Source organism: Takifugu rubripes, chromosome 7 (genome assembly GCF_901000725.2).
Source record: "Takifugu rubripes chromosome 7, fTakRub1.2, whole genome shotgun sequence".
NCBI lineage: Eukaryota > Metazoa > Chordata > Actinopteri > Tetraodontiformes > Tetraodontidae > Takifugu > Takifugu rubripes.
The window spans coordinates 12,247,979-12,271,441 of NC_042291.1; the positions used below are offsets into that span (position 1 = coordinate 12,247,979).

Sequence of the window (23,463 nt, forward strand, 5' to 3'; positions counted from 1 at the left end):
TATCTTCCCTGTCCTTGGATTGCCCAACAAGCCAAGGTTGTTGTACTCATCAGCTAATCTGAGTAAAACAGTCACCACCCAAAATATCATGAAATCACTGTGCCCCAACTGGGAATCAGTGAAGTACAGTGTTTTATTGCTGCTGTTGTGGTGTTTGTGAAGGGTGTTATGGGTGAACTGGCTGTAGAAGGAATAGAAAGTGAGTCTCTGAAGTATGTGACTGCGCGACAAGCTGCAGTCACAGCATAACATAGCTGCCTCATGATTAGACGTCAACCATTGGGAGTCAGGTAATAGTGGAGGTGCCCATGCATTATATTTGTCATGTGGCTGAGCTCGGTGGAGAGCTGATAAACTCAAACATTGTTCTAAAATTCAAAGAATTTCCTTGTCAATAGGTACATCAGCTCAGAGTGATGCTTATATGGCAGCAGGGACCTGATTTCCCATAATGGCAGAGGCATCATCTACCAAAAATCTGACCTTGACCTCCTAAAATAGGGGTGGGAACTCAAATCAAAAGGTCTCAAAAGGTTTTACAAACTCCCCAAATTAACTGAAAAATTCTACATAAATACTACTAAAATACAGAGTCTGCAGCTAGAGTAGACCATGTTGTTGCCCGTGTTAATGCCAGTTTGTCTCTTCTGTCTAAAATGTTTCTCATTTACTGTAGTTTTCCTGAAATATCTATATATATATAATATATATATTGAGTATATTTTATTGCACAGCTGCACCACCTAAATCATGTTTGTTCCAGATTGGCCTTTGTTCTTACAGTGTGTCAATTCATCATCTTTCCAAATGGTAGTATTTCTGCATGCCCCCCCCCCCCCCCCCCAAAGATCACAAAGAAAGGAGACAGTTGGTTTTTCTAGTTGATTTTACTCTTTAGAGAAATCAAAGAAACAGCTATAACTTCTAAAAACAATACTTCAACAATAGGTTCATCAAAATATCTGTACAGGATTCTTAGCAATATCAAAAACAAAAACTGTTGAACTGGAAATTACAGAACTTCTCGCACAAATAGTACACGTTGAAAAATCCACTAAATGATTGACAACTATTTTACTCACGACCAAACTGACTTAAAACAGTTCAAAATAACTGGTACAAATAAAAATATGATCGTGTCTGATCAAACCTTTTAGTCTTTATCGAAGACATTTGTTAAAGATCTTATGATGTGCTCTGTATTCTCAACAGTCCTCACATTGCTTTACATCATTTACAAACGCATCAAATACCACGACAAATTTACAGTTCGGGAATTACACCTGCAAGTATGTGGCACAGAAAACTGGAAAAACAAAAAAAACAAACCCAGAACATAATAAAAAGGTACCTGGCTCAACTGGTAACAGCCACAATCTCTGTGGGAGAACAGACACCACTCAATAGTACAAAAAAAGGTGATTTCATATGGAGGTGCAATACATCATGTAAGGCATGACAGGTTTTCAAGTTGCCAGTTGGGTAAAATCAGGTAGATGCTATTCAAACTGCTTTGGAGGAGGACCCGTGAGACTGTTGGTGTTCCTCCAGTAGGTGAGGAAAAGCAAAGGCTTTGTCACATTCATTGCATTCGTACACAATTTGACCAACGTGGCTTTCTTGGTGCTGCCAGAGCAGAGATAACTGGCTGAAGGATTTGTAGCACATGTCACAGCGGTGCTTTCCGACTTCTTTCTCGGCGTGGAACCTCTTATGCAAAGACAGCTCACTGGAGGTGCTGAATTCGGCGGAGCACTGGGTACATTTGAATTTATCTGCTGGTTTATTTGTGTTTTTAGTTTTCGCTTGCTCGTGCCGTAGCTCGTGTTTCCGAAGGTAGCGTCTCAGGGAGAAGAATTTTCCGCAGATCTTACATTTGAAGGTCTTCCCAAGTGAGTGTTTTTTATTTTGATGGTCCAAAAGACTACTCTTTGAAGAGAACTGCATTGAGCAAATGGGGCAATGGTAAAAGTCCTCTCCAGTCACGTCTACTTCCTCCTCCTCCCCCGGCGGGTGACAGCGTGTCACTTTGGGGGTTTTAGCCAATGGAGAGGAGTTTGCTGTGGATTTCTGATGAGAACAGCTGTGCTGGCGGAAAGCATCGGTGCCCAAAAAGCTGTGGCCACACTCTGAGCACTCATATTTAGCAGCGGATATCAGATGATTATCATTGGGGAGCTGACCTACAGTGCGAGGTTTATTCTTAGGAACGCTGGAATCCAGTGAACACTCGGAATGGGCAGGAAAGTGACAAATCAGTTCGGTAGCAGTGGCGAAACACTGAAAGCAAACTGGACATTTGAAGCCGCCTGAAGGGGTGCCGTCTTTCTTTTCAACCTGCAGTTCATCGGGTACTCTGCTGACATGGCTTTCAAGATGGCTGAGGAAGTTCTCAGAGGAGAAAAAACTAGTGTCACATCTATTACACTGATACTCACTTCTGGGCCGAGATGCTTGGTGGCTGTTGTTGTGCTTTTTCAGGTGAGATGCATGCAGAAAATGTTTATCACACTTCCTACATGAGTACAGTCGCCCTTTGGATTCCAAGCAACCGTGTTCCGAGAGATCCTCTGGGTCTTTGAAGCGTTCATTGCACACGCCGCAGCGGTATTTGAATTCTCTCTGCCAGCCATCAGGATCTGCAGCAGGGTTTTGATTTTCTTCTTTGGAACCTGGAGAGTGGTGCTCATTTGACTTCGAGTGGCTCTTGCGATGTTCAGCTCTGCTACTCTTCGACGGGAAGACGCGATTGCAGATGTCACAAGGGAAACTCTCCTCGCGGTGGATGGCCATGTGCTCCGCCAGGTGTAAGGGGACTTTGAAACTGAAGTGACACTTGGAGCAACGGTAGGGACGTTTTCTTCCATGAGTGTGTTTATGTTTGCGAAGTGAAAAGAGAGAGACAAAGCCTCTGCCACAAAGTTTACACTGAAATTCGGACTTGTGCATTCGCTGATGTTGCTGCAGCTGAGACGCCTGGTAAAAGCATTTGCCACATTCCGAACATTCATGCGGTTTTTTGCCCAGGTGACACAACTGATGATCCTCAAGACTTTCTGATGTTGGGAATGTCTTGCCACATACATGGCACGGGAAGTAATCTGCAGAGTCCGAGTCACTGTCCGCCGTGCTGTCACTGTCATAGATATCGCTGTCTTCGCCTGCTGTGCTGGCCTGGCTGCTTGGTGGTTTCTCTGTGCCCTGTTCCTGTACAGTCATCTTGAATCCAACTCTCTCCTGTTTGTGGCACTGACTGTAGTGTCTATACAGTGATTTTTTTAAGGAGTAGGCCTTGTTGCAGAAACGACAATGGAATGCATTTTCTGGATGATCTCCGCTGAAATGCTCACACAAAGAGATTTTTGTCCGAAATCTGAGATGACACAGTTTGCAAGCAAAAGATCTTGATGGGTCATGACATGGTTTATGTTCTTCAAGCTCTGACAAGGTAGAAAACTGCTTTGGGCATTCAGGACACGAGATGCTGTCGTCTTTCATTTCCTCGTGCATCTTCATGTGTTTTTCTAGATAGGCTGAGCTGGCAAACACGCGCTTACATTTATGACATGTATTGTGCCTTTTCGCTTGCTCCTCCCTTCCGTGGTCTTCAAGGTGACTGATCAGCATTAAGCCATCCGTGAACGTCTTCTCACATTCTGAACATTGGTATTGAACTGCTTTCTTCTCAATGCCTGGGTTGCTTTGAGATTTATTCCCTTCGAGACTGTCTGGGCCTGAAATGTTCTGCCAACTTCCACTTGAATTAGAGTCATCTTTGAAATGTGTAGGGGAATCATTAAGGGCAAAATCAATGTGAGCTTTCAGAGGGGTTTCCATCTGCCAGGCCGTCTTATCTTGGGAATTAGTTTCAGACTTACACTTCCTTTGGTGAAGGTAAAGCAGACTTTTATTCCAGAAGCCTCTGCTGCATATCCTACACCGAAAAGGAACTTCTTTTTTATGTACACGTAGATGACCACTCAGTCCAGCCCTATTTATAAATTTCATGTTACATTCAGGGCAAGATAATGGAGTGAGGTCCTTTCTTTTTTCAACCTTCGAGCCTATATGAGGGGGGTCACTGAGTGGTTTGTTGTAACTGTCCTCCAAGGGCTCTTCTTTGATTTTCATCATTTTTGAGAGATGATGTTGCAGGGGTGCAGCAACCACTGTAGGATCCATCGTTTCTACCTTGTGAGCAGCGATGTAGTGCTCCTGCAGCTGTGAAAAAAGTAAAAAACGAAAACTACAGTATGCACAAGGGAAGCCTTTTGGTGGGCTTCCAGGAGATGGCTGCAGACTTACTGCTGAGCTTTTTGGGGTGGGGTTTGAGATGCAACTTATTTTGTGTGTTTCAAGCTGGTCGCTCGTGAAAAACCCGTTACATGTGTCGCACGGCACTTTGTTATGCTGTTCCTTTTTCGTGCACTTTAAAAAATGACGCTGCAAATAGTCTCTCCTGATAAATTTGTCACCACAATAATTGCAAGAATATGGTCTTTCTCCCGTGTGCAGGTAAGTGTGCACCCGTAATTGAGAGTTGTTGGTAAAGACACGGGGACAGTAACTGCAAAGGTATTTTGAATTCTTGTCAAAATGAGGCTGGGCCCTGTGAAGAATTCGATTTCTCACGACGCTGAGAGGTTTCGTCACGTTTTTTGTTGGGTCAGGGTTAGTATGAAGCGTCAGGCCTGTAGCTTTTGTTTTGGAAATCCTTGCGCACGTCTTCTTCTTCTTAATATGCTTCCTCAGAGAGCTTTCGTGTATGAAAGAAGAGCCACAGGCCAAACATTTGAACGATCCAGACATATGGAACATGCTATTGTGCCGAGCAAGTATGGGCTGAGTGGAAAAGCTCTTCGAACAGATGTCACAATCAAATGCGTCCTGCTTTTTTGAGGTTTCAAAGGTATACTTATTCTGCCATCCTTTGCCAACATCATCTAAACTGATCTTGGGAATGCAAACTTCCAGTCGAGTTCTTTCTCTTTTACAATGAGTCTGGTGCACTTTCAGATGATCGTACCTTGAAAAGCAGCTGTCGCAGGCTTTGCATCGATAAGGATTCACCTCGTTATGCGTCAAAATGTGACGTCTCAGGTTTCGTGCTTTCATGAAAGTCCGGGTGCAGAATCTGCAGTTGTACATTGCGTCACCTTCGGCTTTGGGCACATTTGCGGTGTCTTTTTCAGATTTCAGTTCAACATTTGGCTCTTCCGCTATGGAAACTTGACTACAGGAGGCTTCATGCAGTGAACATTTTGTCTGAGTACTAAACCGCTCGCCACAGTGGGCACAGACATAGGGTTGCAACCCAGTGTGTGAAACAAGATGTCTCATGAGGAGCGAATTGTACCTAAAGGTCTGTTCGCAGTGTGGACATTGAAATGGAATCTTTTTTGCACTGCTTGGTTGAGCCTTGTCAGGGAGCTGCTGGCTTGTCTCGGGTGTGCTCTTATCAAGATCGCTTTGTGAAGACGATGATAAAGGTTTGGGCTCGATATTCATACATTTTTTTATATGTGAATTGTATTTGTTAGAGCCAAAGAACTGGCCACACCGAGTGCATGAAAACAGTGTGTTTGCTTCGTGGCCAAGGTGGTGTTTTTCCTGGTGACATTTTTTGGTAAATGATCTTGGGCAGTGCCTACACTGATATATAGTCCTTTTCTGACTTTTAACTTCAGTACTGATTGGAGCAGGCAAGCAGTGCGAACAGTGAAGTCTTAGGTATATTTCACGGTAAAACTGCTTTCCGCAATTGGAGCAGGAGTAGGGTTTGAATCCTGTATGTCTTATCATGTGGCGCACCAAATATCGCCGATCACTGAAATTTTGGTCGCAAAATGGACACTGCAACCCAGTTACATGGGTGAGAAAATGTTTTCTGAGCTCACGGGGACCAACATATACCTCTTTGCACAAGGAACACTGCAGCTGTTCTCCAACCTCCTCTTCTTTTGCTGGAGGTTTTTCACTCTCTATGAGCTGAGGTTTTATTTTTATTTTTTCCTGAGCTTGAGAGAGCCTGTTTTCTCTTTTCCTGTGACTCTCCAGGTGTCTGAGGAGATACACAGGATACTGGAACTGTTGATCGCAGTCTGGACACTGAAGCATTCCTTTTTGTAAGTGTGATTTCCTGTGCTGGATCAGTTCTTTAACAGATAAAACAGTCATTTTGCAGACAGTGCACTGCATTCTCCTTTCGTGAATGATTTTATGCCCAATCAGGTGGCGGCGTTTTTTAAATCCTTCCCCACATTCCATACAGCTGTACGGCGTGTCACCTTGGTGTAAACTCTCATGCTTCTTCAGTGTTGATGAGGCGCTGAAAATTTTTTCACAAAATTGACAGCTGAAGGTCTGAAAGGTGTCTATTGCATTTGTTATCATTTCATCAGCATTCGTATCGGTCTCTGAGCCGCTGGAAGTTGATGGCTCAGACCCGACAGGGAGAACTGAATTCCTGTACCTAAACAATTTGCCAGTGAGTTTAAACAACTCGTGTTTCTTAAGATGTCTGTGCTTTCCAGAGAAATAACGGAAAACAGCTGGACACAGGTGGCATTTGAAAACTCCTGGGCCGTTGTTCCTTATTCGTTTACGTTGTTGCTTTGAGGGTGTTGGTTCTTCATTTTCCTGGGACTGGGATTTTTCTTTAAGTTTTGCATTTTTCTCTTTAGTTCTCTGTCTTGTTTGGGCTTCTTTTTTTGCTTTCTCAATATATTCTTTGATGCACACCGTACTAACATGTCTGTATCGATTGGATGCAAACGAAAAAAGAGAACTGCATAAGGGACACCGATATTTACCATTAACTTTATCCTTTCCTCCATGCATACATTGATTGACACAGATTCGCAGATGCCGAGCTCTGTTGTATGAATACTTGAAATGCCGTGGGCAGAGAGGACACTTGAATTTTGCCGTTGCCATAATTTGTAATTGCGGATTTTTTTCATCTGACACACCATCACCGTTGTGTAGATGGCGGAAATGTTTCCTGGCTTTTTTGGCTGTTAGGAAGCTTTCCCCACAGACCTTACAGCAATGTGTTTTTGAAATGTCAATGAGCTTAACATAACATTCTGGCAGTTTTTCAGAATGTTTGCATGGGATCAGGTCTTTCTGCAAAGGTGTTTCAGCTTCAGTTATTGCAACATCTTGTTTAACCTCCCGACTGTTATTTTTGATGGCAGGTCCAGGTCGTTCCGCCTTTAATTTCCCGTGCTTGGAGGCCCCTTCACAATGCACCTGCTTGCACCTACCGAGCACTGTCTTGTGCCGCAGCAGTGAACCACCTTGTGCGAAATATGTGCCACATCCATTGCATCTATAAGGCGTTTTGCCCGTATGAATCCGCATGTGTGCAACATACTGATAGAATTTAGAAAATTTGAGTTCACATTTGTTGCACTTGCGGGGGTGGCGTTTTCGTTTTTTCGACGAGCTGAGGGAATTGAAGGAGAGCGGAGGGCTTTTCTTGGCCACGGCACAGACATGTTTTTCAGTTTTTTCATTGTTGATCATGTAGACTTTACAAGAGCCACAGTACATGAGGCTGTACGAGACATGATGACTATGGTGGTGTTCGATTAGAGTATCTACGTTATGAGCGGTGTATTGGCATCCTGTGCAAAAACAAGAGTAACTTGTTTCAATTGTTGGCTCTAAAGATTTTAGAACTACAATTGGTTGCACGCGTTTTATTACTTGGGCACAAGGTTGTGGTTTTTTCCTTTCTGAACCATTTATTTCTGCATGTTGACTCAAGGCCGAATTGTTTTTGTCATCATCAGACAAGGATTCTTCCGAAAGAGGCTCACAGTACGTTACAACTGATGGTTCCTCTGTAGAGCCATCCGCCTCTTCAAACGACCTGCTCGCACAAAGAACTTTGGGTTCATGAGAACTTTGATTCTGTGACTGCTGTTCTTCTGGAAAAAGGTTTAAGTGACTTGTCCCATCTTCCCTGCACAAGCTGTGTGCCTGCATGCATGGCTCTGCAGTACTTTGGGTTTCTTGGTTAATAGGCATCGTTTGGTCATGACCATCACATTCAGCAGATTTGTCTGTTCCAGCAAGGTTTTCTTCTTTCACAGTAAGAGAATCTTGAGGTGGAGATTTTTCTTTCTCATGACAGTCAATCACTTTGTTTTTGTCCTTTTCTTCATTTTCCAGCACCTCAGCCTGACCAACAGGGGCAGGATCCAAAGATTTCTGGTTGTCAGGCTTTTTCCTTTCAATATCTCCATCAGTTGAAACGGATTCTTTTGATCCTTCTTGTAGGTTTTCACATATGCCATGTGTCTCTGTTACCATATCTTGGAGATTATTAGGAGGATTGGACTTTGGAGGTTGTTGGTTTTCAAAATCCTTATTTTGAGTTGAACCCACTTTTTTGATTTTCTCTTCTAGAGTTTTGTTTTTTTCCTGGTCCTCTTGAATGGTTTCATCTTGGACATTATTAGAGAGCTGTTTGTGAGAGTTCTGGTTCTCTGAATTTTTATTTTCATATAATACTACTTCAGTGCTTTTCTCCAACATTTCACTGCTATCGTTTGTTTCATTTTTGTCTTGATCATTACTAGAATTGGGATTTAGGGACTTCTGGATTTTACAGGTGTCATTTTCTGCTGAATCCAGTGTTTCTGTTTGCATTTCACTTGTTTTCAGCTCTATTTCTGTCACATTGTTCACAGCATTCGTGCCATCTGGCTTTGAAAGACTCTGGTTTTCTGACGAATCCAACTCCTTTTTTGGAACGTCGTATTTTCCCTCTCCTGTACTTTCAATTTTACAATCTTTTATGTTTGGATCATGGGAAGCCTCGTTATGTGGGGGGATCAAATCTTTCATTTCATTTTCCATGACAATTTCATTAAAGTCATTTTCCATCTCAACACATGTGGTTTCATTATTATTGTCTTGTTTCATTACAGCATCATCCTCCATTGAGTGTTCGTGTTCAATAATCTCTGAATCTTGACTTTGAGGGAGACCATTTTCAATGCTTTCATTGATATCAGACTCTTTACAATCTCCATGACCATTTCTAGCCTCTGAATTCTGATTTTCTGTTTCCACTGTGTTGAAAGTGGAAGAGGATGGACAGCATTCTGGATTTCCAATTTGGTCTTGTGCACATTCCAATAATTCTTCGTCAGCCTTTATAAAAGATGTACTTTGTAGTGGTAAAGTAGTTTCAGACACACTAGGACTTGGAAGCTGAGTGGGAAATTCCAAACTTCCAGTGTGGTTAAAAAGCCATTCCGATGAGGTGTGCTTCATAGAAACACCAGTTTTAGATTTCTCATCAGAGGTGTCTGCCAGTAATTTACAAGGGGGACTTGTTTCATTAACTTCAGCATCCGAACAGCTACTGATGTCAGAGTAGTTTTCAAGAAATGAATTGAGCATCCCACAGTCCTCTTTGAGTACTGGTAAATCAGCAGAATAACATGAAGCAAAAGATTCTGAGGATGATAAGCCATCACCGGGAAACTCTGCAGGTATATCACTGTTCCCACAGTTTGGCAAGAAATCTTTTTCAAGTTGTTCATCAGCTTGCCACGGTGTTTCCTCAAACACACAGTCTGAGCTAGAATTTGCAGGTTCTGGATTTGTGTAAAAGTTTGCGTCGAAGCTTTTGTTTGTAACTGGAGGTTCAAGCGAAGCCATCGAGTCAGAGATTTCATTGGGTTCAGCAAAGTTGTCAATGTGCTGGGAAATATTTTCATCCACCTCTGTTGTTTTCAAAGCGCTTGGATCACATGATAGAGGAGGAAAGTTGTTGTAGTATGAATCCCACTCATGAGCCATTCTCAGCAAGAAATGGAAGCAAGACCATTTACTTTTTAAATTCCTGAAAATACACAGTTATTGAATTACAAATGATAAGTCCTTAAACATTTGCAAAACATAACAGAAGTAGAATTCTAACCTTTTGTGAACAAATAAGGACTGTCCTTAATGTTGTTTTCATCTCAATGAAGACCTAGAAAACAGACATATTATATTATATATTGTGAAACAAGTCATTGCAAATCTCAAAGCTATGTGATGATGTGCTCCCAGGCTGCTGTGAAAGCTATTTGAAGGTATAATGTGTGAAGAAAGTTCCATTACTCTGTACAGCTCGGTTACAGACACACACTAGTGAACCACCTTCAGAAATGGCAGACTGATCACAAGTCAGTACCAAGTGTATTTGGAGTGTTTTAGTACTGTACTTTCATGTGGTGAAACAAGGTCTGATTTCTATCTGATCCCTAAATGGCAGGCCTTTATACATTTAGGATACTCGTTAATGCCATGGAAATACAATCTCTTGAAGCTGCAGTTGATCAAATTGCATTTGCAATCTTAGACACAGCAATGAAGAGGACCAAGGAAGCATAAAAGAGGCCATTCTGGTTGTGTTAATCTGTGTGTCCTTATGATTATGCAATCAGTAACAACTGCAAACATAAATTATATTATATCAACTACAGAACAAGTTAATTGGAATATGTTATATATAACAAACCACATAATAAACCACATTAAGCAAAAACAGTTGATTACCTTTGCTTAATTGTTTCACAGCAATTTAATGTTGCATGGCTTCACTTGGTTACCTGTGAAAAGGGAAAAATATATTATTGACTTCTACATTACTTCAACTTAATCAAGCACAGTAATACCATGGCAGTGTGGGCAGGAACCAAGAAATCAGAATCGCCATAATGCTTTTCAGCAGGAGGAAGCATGAAGTGTCAGACTTTCCAGGTAGATGGCACAGTGGACCGACATCAACAAAGGACATGGCAGCCAAAATCATCACCGACTGTGGAAACTTCACACCGAACTTCAAGCAATGTGGATTCTGTTCATCTCTACTCTTTCTCCACACTCTGGGTCTTTGACTTCCAAATGAAATGCCAAATTTACTTCATCAGAAAAGAAGGTTTTGGACCACCACAACAGTCCAGTTCTTTTTTCCACAGCATAAGTAAGACACTTCTGTCAACATCTTTGATCGAGGAGTGGCTTGATGCGAGGAATGTGAAATTTATAGGACATGTCTAGTATATTTAACTTTTCCACAATATTTTAATTTTCTGAGACACATCATTTTGGGTTTGTAAATAGGCTTCACTTTCTGAAAGGAGTGACAAAAATACTAAATGTTGCCATGATGCTCAAAATTATTTGAGATGTACTGTTGTAACTAATATTCATAGAACATGGGGATGTATCCTTGATATTAGTCATTATTTTAATTAATCTGCCTTAATCTTAGTCTGCAATACACCTTTGTTGCTTTGTGTGTATGACCTTTCCTGCTAAGGGCTTGGTCCTACCCAAGGTCTCTTCCTATTAAAAAGGAGCTTTTTCATGCCACTGCCTATTTGAGGGTTAAGATCTGGGTTTCTGATCCTGTAAAGCACCTAGAGACACTTGATTCTAACAAATGTTAAACTAACCCGATCATTAACACTAAATCCAACGATCCTAGTCACATGCCTGGTATGTCTACATTGAACTAACGCTGATGAAAACGCTAATTGTCCTTGCATAAATAACAGTATTACAGAACTGAAGTACCTAGTAGCACTTGAATGTCAAGTTATCACATTTATTGTGTTTTAGGAGACAGCAAATTAAACTAAACTTGCAATCGGTGACAGCAGTAGTCAATAGTAAGGGACATGGCTAAGGATGACAGACAGGAAGCTCAGCTCAGAAATAAATGAGAATTGAATATTGACACCTGACGGATATCATTTACACTGGCTTCTGCCATACGCTTATTAGGGGCATTTTTAGGTTGCAAAAGAAAAGGGTAAAAATGCCAGAAAGTTAAAAATTGCTTTTAGTAAGCTATTTGTTGTATTTTTTTTATTTATTTAAAGGGTATTTAATAAGTTAGGATTATTTTGTAACTAGTTTACATGTTACAACAAATGGGTTTGTATTCAAATCCCAAACAAAGTCCTTTTTTGGCTGTGTGTCCAAGCCACCGCCACAAACAGATTCCAGTTCTGACGGAAAACACTGGACTGCTTTGTAGCCTCTCAAGTCTTTTGCTGTGATGACTTTTCAGGTATGCCTTGTGTTAAAACATGTGTTTTTTCCTCCTTTCTGAAGCCTTTCTGAACTTAGTTTTTGTGATGATGTCATCTGCTGACAAAGATCATACTGTAGAAGACATGTCATATACCACCACCACACTGAAATTTGGGCATTTTTACATTAACAGCAATTGCAAATTCGACCTCCCACTGAGAGATAGGTGGCAAAATTTTCCTCCACCATCGCATTGACATCCTCAATACACCCTTTCCTGCACTGGAACTCCAAGGTACATTGGACAGCATGAACATCAGCGAGTCGATAGTCAGTGTTGTTATTTCGTACTTGGCAATTTTGTTCCTTTGCAAAGTTTACAACTGTAGTCCAGGTGAAACAGCAAAGTGCTAATGCAGTGAAGGAGGATGGAATTTGTGACTAATCTGAAAAGATAACAATGGACTGCATTTGATTATTTTGTCGAATTGATTACTCCATTGGTTAGGCTACTAAGCAACAGAGTAAGTTCTGAAGAATTCGTCGAAAACCTTTTTTGAAAAGAATTCTGTTAGCAAATGCTGTGTCTGTGTGTCCTAAATGCCTGTCGTAATATCAGCTTTCTGTTCATCCCAACAGCTTGTTTCACAATGTATAAATAAACACACAATACTGTCATTACTAGGCAACAGTGTCATCTTGTATCTTGAGGTGCAGAGGCAGAAAAATGTGCCATGGCTCATTCGGCAGAGTCAACATGGTTTGACAACAGTGAAGGATGTGTACGGCACAAGTGGTGCAGCTACTGAGCTGGGGACACTCAAGGGGTTTGCCTCTGCCAAGTGGCTATATAGCTATTAAGTTGCAAAGTTCAGCGCGTCCCAGGTTGGCAATATTGCCATAGATAACTGCATACTGCACAGTGCCCGAATTCTGCCACCAATCCTGAGCAACTCTTGCTCTTGCCAGTGTACTATGTTTATTGCTAGACAAACCTGTAGCTAAATGGAAATTTACTGATCGGTGGCATTTCCTGAATGTAACATAATTCACGTATAGTCAATGTCATCGGAAAATTTCGGATCGGATAACAGCAGGAGAGCAGCTATTTCCTTGGGTAGCTTCCAGGGTTATTCGACCCACAATGAAATGTTGCAACAATCCTTTCATGGTGCCATACGTAGTATTTCGTTTGATTAAACCACTTCAATTTTTTTCTATAAAAAACTTCCAGACTTTGTTTGTCCCACTTTTAAATTGTCTGGTAATCATCTCATAATTGGAGACTTCCAGGTAAACCTAATTTCGGATCTCACTGCGCCACTTCTCGTCTGCCCCACACCTCAAAAATTCCTGTACTTTATTGTTGGAACACACTATGTCCTTGCTTGTAGCTGTTAAAGTTTATCTTGTAAAATAAACACATACACAACATCGCTGTTGTAAGCACATAAAAATGGCAGGTATACATTTTCTGAAATTCTCGTGACTCTGATGTCATAATAATACCGACTAGGCATGCTTGGAACACCAGTCGAGAAAGTACTAAAATGCATCTTCTCGTCCCTCACAGTACCTCAAGTCGAAAGGCCTCCAAACCATGACATGTTGAGTTGTGCCAAGTAGGTACTAGTGGAAAGGTGGTGTGAGTTTTGAAGAGGGGCTGTGTAGGCACTTCAGATCAGCGATAAGCATATGCGTCAAACTATGACAGACTGAGAGCAGAGTTAGCTGTATTGATATATTGATCCTATGAAAAACAGTATTCAAAGTGAATATTGATTCCAATATCAATACTTTTCAATAATTCACTATTTTCTGACAACACTAATGGGTGGTGGTTTAGACAGAAAGATAAATATATGACAGACCAGGTATAACCCAATTTATACTGGAGCAAATTACAAACTAAACCAGAAACCTTATTCAACATCTTTAAATGAAAGTAAAAACCATCAATGCCCTCTTCACACCATTTCAAATCATTTATTGTCATTTCATAGGCTACTGCCAGTATAGGGCCATGACTACGCTGGTGCGGCTGCAAGTTAGGAAAGGCTAATTTTATTTTTTGTCTCCTGACCAAACTCCTTCCAAAGAAGGACTTTACATAGCAAGTAGTACTCCACAGTGGCATCTTGATCTCTAATGAAGATAAACCACAAAATATTTTTCCCACATGATACAGTCATGTATAGTGCTGTCTTGTCTAGTCCAAAGTAGATACTGTTTGGTGGTATTGCGTACGGCATGTCAACATGAATATGGTGGCTAGCAGAGGCTTGTCAAGCTATGCTAGCAGAGGCTTGTCAAGCTATGCTAGCAGGAAAGATTGCAGAGCTTATCTTAAAAACTAAACATAACAAATAGCAACTGTTTCGAACAACTGCAAAGGTGACAACTTGACATTTTGATGCCGGCTGTGGCTTTTGTTAAGTGTTAGATTTGGTCCTGCGTTCCAATCTGTGTTGTGGTGGTACACCATCCAGGTCAGTGCTACCATTTCCACATTCCTGGCGCAGCTTCTTGATGGCGTAGGCTGTAAATGCGTCTATAATTTGGTACTGCTAGGCTAAAGGCATATTTTTACAATTTGTAAAGAGTCTGTTCCTCACCGATCTCCAGTCAAATACCGCTAGATCACTGAGTTTTTTCCCCAACCAAAAGCTGTATATGAACACCTCTGGAAAAGCACAACTCAGAGGTATGGAGGGGACTTTCAAATGGTAATAAACAGGCCTAAGAAGGGGGGGGGGAAACTAGATATGGATTAAAAATGCAAAATAAACTTACAAGTAGCCTATTAGGGAAATATTCAGCAATTAGTAAGGGTTAAATGGACTATGAAGTGGACAACACAGTTCCTGTGAAACTGAATAATGTCCTTAGTCACTTGTTTCCACCTTTTTGCCACTTTTCCTATAGTACCTGCTCAGTGTGACTTGAGTCAACGTTGTACATTTTGGAGGCTTTTCCACTAGGGGTACCAGTGCTCAGTTTCAGATGTGCTGAGTAGGTACTATAATGTTAAAGGGCTGTTAATGCTCAGATTGGTCAGGGGATTGACGAGTAATAAAAACAACATGTTTCAGAAAAATCCTATCTGCCATTTTTAAACCCCTGCAACAGCAATAAAGTGCCTTTCTTTATTTTATAAAATAAATATTAAACAGGTACAAGCCAGGCAATTACAAAGGTCCAACAACAAGGTAGTAATTTTGAGCTGTGTGGTAGAGAAGGAGCTACTTGGTGACACTCCACTCAGAGAAATCAGCAGACATAAATGTGACTTCAACAAAACACCAAAGAAAGAACTGAAAGTTTTTTGGTTTTTTTTAGAAAGGCCTGAAGTGTTTTAACGAAATGGACACTATTTACGGTACTGACCGGCGAGCAACGGGAGTGAGAGCTTGGCTCGACTCAGTCATGAAGTTGTTGGAAACTACATGGTGGGTCAAATTGTGTGGGTCGAATTGTGTGACTTTCGGCATTTTTACAATACTTATTCCACTATATTCAGACAGTAAAGTTGTAGTTTTCTGGATGCAGACAATGAGCTGTCAAATTAGACATGGATAGTGTTAACTGTGTCTTCTGGTTTTATTTTACGATTGCTTTGTTACTGAGAAAAACATAGCATTTTAGCATGCCAGCAACATTTGACAAACTAAACGAATGTTGATACTGCTTGTGGCTTTTGCGTGTTACAGTTTTGCACTAAGCACATACTTACGTTGTCTGTGTATTCTGGGTAAAATCTTGCTACATTTTGGATACTGCACATTGTATAATATCTGGAATTTGCCTGTGACTGTAATAAAAAAATTATTTATTTTTTTTGGGCATTTTTACCAAGACTCAAGATAAGAGCCAACAGTAAAAAAGCAAACATTTATCTGAAATGAACGAGTTGTGATTAATGTTGTGATGCCAACAGCGCCACAAGAGTTTCAGATCACCTCATTATGGCAAACCCACCCACTAGGAAGAGGTACCATGGCGTAATGGAAAACCAATGTGGCTATATCTAAAAAGACACCTGTAACGTTTAAGACTTCAAGCCGGCGCACTACAATGGAGTGGAATATTTGGAGCAACATAAAATTCATCATTCATTCATCACCACCAGATCTGGATAAGCAGCTTCAGAAACAAATCAATCTCTGTTTTCAAACAGTCATACAGGTTTTCCAGCATAGGGAATTTGGTGATGGCCACCACTACCACCAAATTCCTTGCTGCCACCAGCTCACAGCTGAGCATTTTCGATCAAAAAAATTTATATACAAGTTTATACTTGTTGGGATCTGTCATTTCAGTCAACCACCAGCTACTGGTAGTTGCACACAACCACCAGTAGTGGTGGTGGTGGTGCTGTGTCAAAATTAGCGCTGCCCTCTCAAGGCATCTTTGATTGTATATCGAATGGCACACAATAGAACCTACAAATTTAGATGATTATTGCAACAAACACAGATAGTGACATATCGGGAAAAAAGGGGGGGGGTTAGCAATCTTTCTTTTTCACCCAAACACATCCAGTTTCTTTTGAAATGTCTCATGCTACATAAATTCATATTAGCAGTAATTGTTAATTATATCACTTGTGCGGGTATTGCGCATTGTAAGGTTTTTTAAGCAAAATGAGTGCAAACAGAGGAGAGACAAGCCAGGTGAAGCAGTGCAGACACTGAAGAGGATCTTATAGGCAGGTAAATTGCAATAATTCAGGTTATTGATGAGATACGAAAGCAATGGATCTCAGCTTGGAGATGAGAGCGAGCCCTATTGTAGGACAGTGCAGCCTTATCGTAGGACAGCAGGTCAAGCCGAGGGTATTTAATATCAAATCAAAATGCTTTATTTATCCCCGTTGGAGCAATTGAGATGGCAAGCAATGAGGTACTACATGTGTACAGAACCAGAGAGTCGCAGTTTTTGACAGGAGGAGAAAAGGACAGGACACAGGTGTCAATGCTTCAACATGAGTTTTCTGTCTGTAATGTTTTCTGTCCAAAACAAATTCTGACGAACTTTGCAGAGTATGTGAATGCTGGAATGAAGACACAGTCAGACCTGTTTCCTAGACTAAATGAGCAAGACATGTAGTCTGAAAGGGCCTCCTGCAGAATGTGAGAACTTACTCGATATAGACGGAAAATTGTCTCTCTCTAAAAATGTTGAAATTGAATGGAATTCTCTTGGATTAGCTGGAATAAAATACTCAGTGTTTGTGCAAGTGTAGAACTTTTCTTTTGATCAAACTCTAGATGGCTTAAGCCTAAGGGCTTCCGCATAGCCTGTTGGCAAAGTGAATGTGTTTCCTGCTTGTCATTTAAACAATAGAGGGCACAGCATTTGTATTTGGTTAGCACAAAATAAATGCAAAAAAGATATCAGTTATAGCAAAAACAGGGGAAAAAACCCACTACGAGCGAACATCCACAACAACAAAGGAGAAGTTTTATTTTGTTTAGCTCAAATATATGAGGCTATGACCAGCAATTTTACTTCAAATTGACAGCAAAATGCTAAAAGTAACGCTGGAAAAGAAACTATTTAGTTTGGTGATCCAATCACAGTTTACCTGGCCTTCAGTCCCTATCTGCGTGGTTATATTTTTTGGGAGGTGCACAACACGTCCTTATGGCAGTCACAGAAGATGCAATACCGACACAAAAGCCCCATAAGCTATGCAGACACAGAAGCATAACAAGTCCTTGACAGGAGCCATACAAACCGCGGATATTGAAAGGCTATTCTCTAAACTAAAATGTAAAACAAGTCATATTCATTTATTTTAACTTTATATGATTCAACATAATACATGTAATTTAACAAAATTAATCTAACAACTCCTGAAATTAACAGCCCGTAAGACTTCCTTGAACCATTTGAAGGCACAGTTCATGTGCATCTTTGTGCCCACAAATAGGTAGCACACCTCACTTTAAGCCAGGAAAAACCCCATTTTGAGGAAATTTAACATGTCTTCTTTTAATGGCATTTTTCCTCAGACAAAACAGAAAATTGAATAGGCCACCTGGCTCTGAACAAAGGGGCCCTACAGGACTGTATACCATGGCCATTCTTCACATTAAGATACAAATGGTAAAGCACCCACCACTCTCCACATAGACAGATAAGCAGCAGAATGTGGAAAGATTGTAAAATATCAACAAAACTCTTTTCTTAACCGTCAGTCAGACCATCACCTTTGGTTTACTAACCTTTGGTGTACAACAGATGGGATGAGAGCTCTGCAAGTATACAAATGGGTGATAGAATTATAGACCAGCTCCCTATTAACTATGGCAAAAATAATATCACACAACAAGATGTGAGGTGTCTGCTTGATTTAGTGAAATAAATGCATCAAGCACTGATCCCTCTCTCGGATTCATGTTTCGGCTCTGCAAATCACACTATGACAAGGTGTGGCAGCTCAGAAGTGAAGGTCTGTAGGCACCACCTGTATTGTGCTGCACTACTGTTATAATGCCATAATGGAAGAAAACCCTTTTTTGGTTTTCCCAATGGGTATTACCATAGACTGGTACTATGTGCCCATTTGGTGCCCTTCCCTTGTGGAAAATGGGTATCAGAATTGCATCAAACCGCATTTTTAAAACAAGGGGGGGGGGGGGGGGGGCAAGCAGAGGTATGCTGACAGCATCAAGAGAAACGGTTAGTATACCGATCTGTTTCCCTACACTCACAGCTCACCACCAATTAAACAACAAAACCTTGTTTTCATTTAACAACATTCAATGTGGCTTGTCCCAACATATTGTAAATGCACAGCATTTGTACGTGTTCATGACACTGCCAACGCTGTGCACATGTGCCTTTTTACGTTCTTATCTGCAGCTTCTGGCCGTGAAAGAGAAAAAGAGAGTGATGGCTCCCAATGCCTTGTGTGCCGTCAGTGACTGGGATGTTTGTGGGGTGATGTGCAGACTCACTCATTTCCTGGAACTGCAGCTAGGTTCAAATGACCTAAAGGTGGTTTTGTGAATAACTCTCAGCTCTTCTAAAGAATATCTTAAGAGTGTGTGTGTAAAGTCTGCATATTGGTTAGAAGCATAATCATTGGTCATTTGTAAAAAATAACCTTACACTGACCAAAAGCGGCCACAAATCTAGGTAGCCACTGTGTGTTACTTTTCACTGTCTATGTTGTGTGCTACTCTAAAAAAAATGACCTATTATCATATCACAGTGGAAATTCCAGTCAGATCAGGATTTTCATATAAAGTTAGGCAGAATTGATTTGAAGCACATTAGAAATTTAAACATGCCAATATCAATGCATGATGTCATATTTTAAGCATTCTTTTATAATGAATAGATAATTACCTCAAGTTATATCTTTCAATTTCTAGTGCCAATTCCCATAAAACTTTCCTGTGACATTTAAAGCAGTGGTGACATACATATTTATGAAATATTCAGAAAATATTAGAGGACACAAATACCCAACGCTGTATTTAACCTGCATACATACCTGTAAGATTATTTTTGTGTTTACTGCCTTTTTGGGGGGAATTTATTAAATGCTACACTTTATTGAAGGGCTGTAAAAAATTGTTTTGCCAAACTCCTCTCGTTCATGTTAATCTACCTGGAGTGTCCAAGCACCAAACTCATAACCTGAGTACACTGAGGGGAGGGCGGTTTAGTAGGGTCCCTATGGAAGACTTAACAGGGTTTACACTGAAATATAAGGCAAATTTATCCAGAATTACTGCATTGGAACTTCTGCTTTGTCCCCACTTCAGACACGAGACATTGTGTAACCGCAAACTTGGACACCTGAACTGCATTGTGGCATTTTACCAATGGCTGGACAAACAAAAGACCCAAGGGAGAGGAAACGAAAGCTACACTGTTATAAATAATGGTATCGGGGTAAATCTAATGACATCCGGTGATAATTCAAGCTGACGCTGTATTAAACGGGCTCTAGCTACTAGCAGAGTGTGGGCTAACCAGAGGGTGCGCATAGACCAGCGAAGCTAACAGGAAGCTAATGGTCTCTCAGAAGATGGTATTAGATAAAGCTCTCACCAGATCAGCGATCCGCGTTGTTCCTGCGTGCTTCACCACCGATTTTCTTGGTAGCGCAACACCTCCAATTCTCCGCAGTAGTAATCACTTGAAATCCGTTGGTGAAAGTCGGCACGCCTCGGAAAACGCAGAGGTAACAACTGTCCTTCTCCAGGGTGGCTGTTGGATTTCGTGGTAAATATGTCCAAGGGATCTGTAATCACGTCTGTACTCTGTCCCTTCGGTCGAAGACCTTCGTGTTTTCTTCCAGCGCGTCGCAGACTACCTTCTGTGCTCTGTATCGGATAGAGACGCTAGGCGCAACTACGTGATATTAATTTGCGCATTTTTGAGACAATGCGCCCGAAATTGTGCGTACGTTACAAGGCGACCTTGTTGCAGCCAATTGTAAACTGCGGTAAATCAACGAGAGCCCGCCCACTTCCCTGGTCTGCGTCTTTTCCGACAGGCACTGGCGGGGCTGTGGCTGGACTCCTTCCGGGCCACTACAGGCGCGGGTGCCTCCTTCTGCTGCAGCTGCTCCTGCACCATCTCTGTGCCATGGCTGCAAGGCTGCACTTCTCCTGCTCCCAGCAACCACGGTGACCTTTGAAGTCCTTGGCAGGGCTACAGTATACCATGGTTCAGTTCCAGTACTTCTGTGACTCTCTTGCTCACGTGTTGTCGGTGGTTCTGGAGGATTGAGTTAGGCTCACTTGTGTGCTGGACTGGATGTGGTTGGCCTGTAAGGGGTTAAGGTTTCAGGGAGCCATTTTGAGCACTCTAGTTGCTACAAAATGGCGCTAGAACTAGGTAGGAGCAAGCTCACATGGACCTGAAGGGGGGGGGGGGGGGATAGGTACATCTCAAATGTACATCTCTTCTCATTTTCTGCACGAAATTCCATACAATTTACACTTTACTTGGGATCTGCTCGTCATCTGGTTGGAGACTGGTGTCAAGAATAAAGACAAAATCTTGCAAATTTGGGTGAAAACGCTTTTCAAATTATTGGTCCCAGTTTTTCCACTGGTAGCTCATTTTAATTCATGAATTTTGAGGGGAGGGGGACATCCCCTATTGCTCATTGACGTTTCATGGACTTGGACATTTAACATGACCAAAAATAGATATAACTTGTATGTCTAGCATTGTGTGCAATTGAGATTATTTAATAATTATTATGGCTGGCTTGGTTTGGTGCCTTGTATTTTTAATATGATGTAAAATCATCTGAGGTGAGGGAAATGCAAATAATTCATGTTTAGTATTCACAAGGACATATAGTACAGTGAGACTTGAGAAATACCAGGACTGAAAACTGGAATGGAGCCGGGGATAGAGGGCGGCTCAATTTGGAAAATTTGGGAAGATTTTGCTAGTTACTCCCCACTTGTTCACTCACTCAGCATGTTGGTGAAAATGTTGCACTTGTTGCAAGCTTGTCTCCTTTCTTCAATCAAGCAAACAATCATTTCACCTTCTGTGTCCCAAATCAATACCCCGATGTGCCTTCGACAGCAAAGGGGGCTACTGGTTAGCATTTAAATGCTAAGTGCAAAGACAATTGGTTGTAAAGCTTGTAGATGCAGCCACTCCTTACTTCGGGACATTTGGGAAGAATGCCTGTTGCATTGATAATTAGGGTAAATGTTGCTTGTTAGATAACTGCTTATAGCTCACGGCTACAACTTTGTTGTAACCAAAGTCGCACAAATTGCAGTAAACCTATTTTTTTCAGTGTCCTTTGGTTGTTCCTTTAGCTGCAAGTGCTGTGTCAGTGAAGTGAAAGGATATGACAGGGGAAATATTGAAAAAGGTTCATATGAGAAAAGGAAATGTGAACAAACCATAAGTGAATCCATTGGCTCTTAAGCCATTGTAACGTGTACAAATGTCAGTCTACAGTAGCCACAGGTGTAATATTTTAGGATCACTAATTGTATGAAAAATTAGTCCATCCATCAATCTATCCATCCATCATCTACCACTTTATCCCTAAGCGTGGTCACGTTAGCCTATCCCAGCTGACTCCAGCTGGGTGACGAGGTACACCCTGGACAAGTCTGACAGCATGAGTTAACATGTCATGAAATGGAATATAAATGGTAGCTCCAGCTACATAAATATCTGTAATTAAAAGGAAAAGATGCAATTGTTTTGTTTGGGATCTAATCAAAGATATTGCCCCATGTGCCTTATTCGTCCCCCAATCCATACTGATGATCTTTAAGGTGCATTCAAATTGGTGAAGGGTGATCATTTGGGGGTGGCTAGCATAGCTCATCTATCAAACAGTAAAAGACCCTAAAAATCTGTGTAAAGCAATTCAGTCATTTTCACCATTACAAGACTGAAAAGATGCTTGATGTTGGAGTTTATTTGGTTTTTATTAAGATCATTAAATACCCTCGATGATATATTTCAGCAGGCTTTCATACAAATCTCTTTACCTTTAAGATTATATTCCTTCCTCAACCAACTAATGCAATGCTAAAAAAAAGATCTCTTGTCATGGTTGTTTCCAATGTGGGGGATGGGGTGGGGTTGAGTAATACAGCAAGAAAGGTGTGCTGTACAGTATTCATAAGCTTTTTTTTAGAAAGGCGACTACTGAATGCCCAAGTGATTTAGTGTCAAACATGGCTGTCTGTCAAATTACTGGTGAAGAACCAATTTCGCAGCTGAACAAGGCCCAAGGGTTACTGGTTATAGTAGGTGGTGGTACTGTTTAAAATAGCAACCCCCACAAAAAGAACCCCTCAAGAACCACATTAAAGACTAACACATCCTGCTTCATGTCACTCATTAGGGAGGTGATTCTCTCTAATGCCAAGTAGCCTCCTTGTTAAATGCAAAGCCACAGTTGGGTTATTGGGTATGTAGGTGTGGAAAGGTTAGAAACTCTCTCTCTATATATTCATAGTAAACAACTTCATGTAGGTCAAAAGGCCCAAAGTAAAAGATAACACGTATAAGGTGTGTTTCCACTGCAGAAAGGGGTACTTTTTGGGGGGCCAGGGTCATTGGTGTGTGTCTCCACTGTTGTAATCTCCCTTGAAGGGCCATTTACGGGAACTTATACAGGGTCTAACCAAGTCCCTGCTCCACGGTAGGCACTTTGATCAGCCCTGAAAAACTCCTGGGTGGGGTTTGAGATTTACATGGCACTGATTGGCTAAACATGGGACAAGATGAGGCATGGAACCCAACAGAAGAGGAGCATTAGCCTAGCAGATGTCGCTTTTCCTCTCAATCATAGTGTCCATCCAGAAATGCGGTAGCCACCTGTCGAGGCAGCCACCTATTTTGCAAGTATCACAACAAAACACGTGGCATTTACTTAATGTGTAGAAACATACT

The 23,463-nt window shown here is 41.3% G+C and overlaps 1 protein-coding gene across 1 annotated transcript; it reads right to left on the reverse strand.

The window, feature by feature from the left end:
* Nucleotides 1-868: 868 nt before the first annotated feature.
* On the reverse strand, nucleotides 869-20,717 carry znf1035 (zinc finger protein 1035). Its single transcript, XM_011605570.2, has 4 exons — nucleotides 20,122-20,717; nucleotides 10,567-10,619; nucleotides 9,944-9,997; nucleotides 869-9,865 (listed from the first exon to the last, which is right to left on the reverse strand). The coding sequence occupies exon 4, from the start codon at nucleotides 9,820-9,822 to the stop codon at nucleotides 1,504-1,506; it is 8,319 nt and encodes a 2,772-aa protein (XP_011603872.2). The 5' UTR covers nucleotides 9,823-9,865; nucleotides 9,944-9,997; nucleotides 10,567-10,619; nucleotides 20,122-20,717; the 3' UTR covers nucleotides 869-1,503.
* Nucleotides 20,718-23,463: the final 2,746 nt, after the last annotated feature.

Bases quoted from the DNA above. Each gene is read 5' to 3' on its own strand.
- znf1035 (XM_011605570.2), bottom strand. From the start codon at position 9,822: ATGGCTCATGAGTGGGATTCATACTACAACAACTTTCCTCCTCTATCA.